The sequence below is a fragment of the Pygoscelis adeliae genome, unplaced genomic scaffold, assembly GCF_000699105.1.
Source record: "Pygoscelis adeliae isolate BGI_AS28 unplaced genomic scaffold, ASM69910v1 Scaffold38, whole genome shotgun sequence".
NCBI classification, from domain to species: Eukaryota; Metazoa; Chordata; class Aves; order Sphenisciformes; family Spheniscidae; genus Pygoscelis; species Pygoscelis adeliae.
In genome coordinates this window covers 2176131-2177318 of record NW_008825614.1, presented here as the reverse complement: position 1 = coordinate 2177318, position 1188 = coordinate 2176131, and the positions used below count along the sequence as shown (strand labels likewise).

Here is a 1188-nt window from a genome sequence, read left to right as displayed (position 1 = left end):
TTTTTTTTTTTTTTTTTAATTTTTAATGCAGCTGCCGTTTGTTTTTGCCTTATAAACGGCGGTGAGAAACGCTGGTGGGCCTCAGAGGCTCGCTGGCTCAAGGCACCTCTGGCTGCGAAGGTGATTCATGGGCACGTGACGGGAGAAAACAGAACGCAAATTAAAAGTCTCTCTTTTTTTGGGGGGTGTGTTTTCACTTTGTTATTTGGGCCTCGTTATGAATTTGCATCGTAACCTAGGCTCTAAAAAGCCTTGTGTGATCACCCCTATTGTGTTTATTTTTCCCCCAGCTTGCTTCGATCCGGTTTCCAGTTAAAATGCAGAAGGAAGCTGTCAGTCTGGCGTAAGAAGAAGAGAGACATGAGTGCTCATCCTTCTTTATAGCTATTTCAGATAAATGGGTGTACTTTCTTCTCCCTGCCTTTGCCTGCTGCGCTTCGGAAGGCAGCCTTTCTCTGTCAGGTTACCTAGTTTGCTGAGGTTATTTTTGTTCTGCGCACCGAGGTTCCTGTAAGTCAAAATCCATGAGATAGTAAAAGTCTGTTAAGTTTAGCGTTTGCCACTGTCCTAGTTGACCTCTCTGAGTGAGACCTCAGTCACTCTTTATTCACAGCTCAGCGTTCAAACTGCTCACCCGTGGCTTTCAGTCATAGACAAACAGTGCCCACGAGAGGCTTGTCTCGTGCCACGAGCCTCACTTATTCCAGGCTCAGTCCAGTATCCATCCCGCTCGTGGAAATCCAAGAAAGAACCTGTTGACTTCAATAATAATTGTAAACCCCTTAAAAATGTGCGGTAGGTTTTGGTCTACGGCACAGTAGTTTGTGACTTGGCTTTTTAACAGAGGAGCACGAAGGAACCCCCACATCCCAGTTTACATGAGCAGGCCAGCAAAACCCTAACCCCAACCGCACCCTCAGAAAACCACTTTTGTCGGGTTAGTTTGTATCATGGCAAAGAGAGTAGCTGTAAGCGGCAGAAGAGTCTCGCGGCACACGTGTTGCTGCCGGGTGGCTGCACCCACAGCATGGCTGACGAGCTAGCCAGAAGAAACTCCTGGAGGGCTCCAGCCCAGCTGCCCCCTCGAAGCCGGACTCCGCCCGACACTAGAGCGGGTCAGCCACGGTTTCGCCTCACCGAGCCAGAAGACCCCCGAGGGCAGCCGAGAGCACAGCCTCCCTGGGTGTA

The 1188-nt window shown here is 49.7% G+C and overlaps 1 protein-coding gene across 1 annotated transcript in view; it reads left to right on the top strand.

Annotated features, from left to right (window-relative positions):
* Positions 1 to 1027: 1027 nt before the first annotated feature.
* Positions 1028 to 1188, top strand: part of MED21 (mediator complex subunit 21) — an 8751-nt gene continuing 8590 nt past the window's right edge. The window contains exon 1 of the mRNA XM_009333003.1: positions 1028 to 1183. Within this exon, the coding sequence (XP_009331278.1) occupies positions 1028 to 1183 (156 nt within the window). The remainder of the gene's footprint in view (positions 1184 to 1188) is intronic.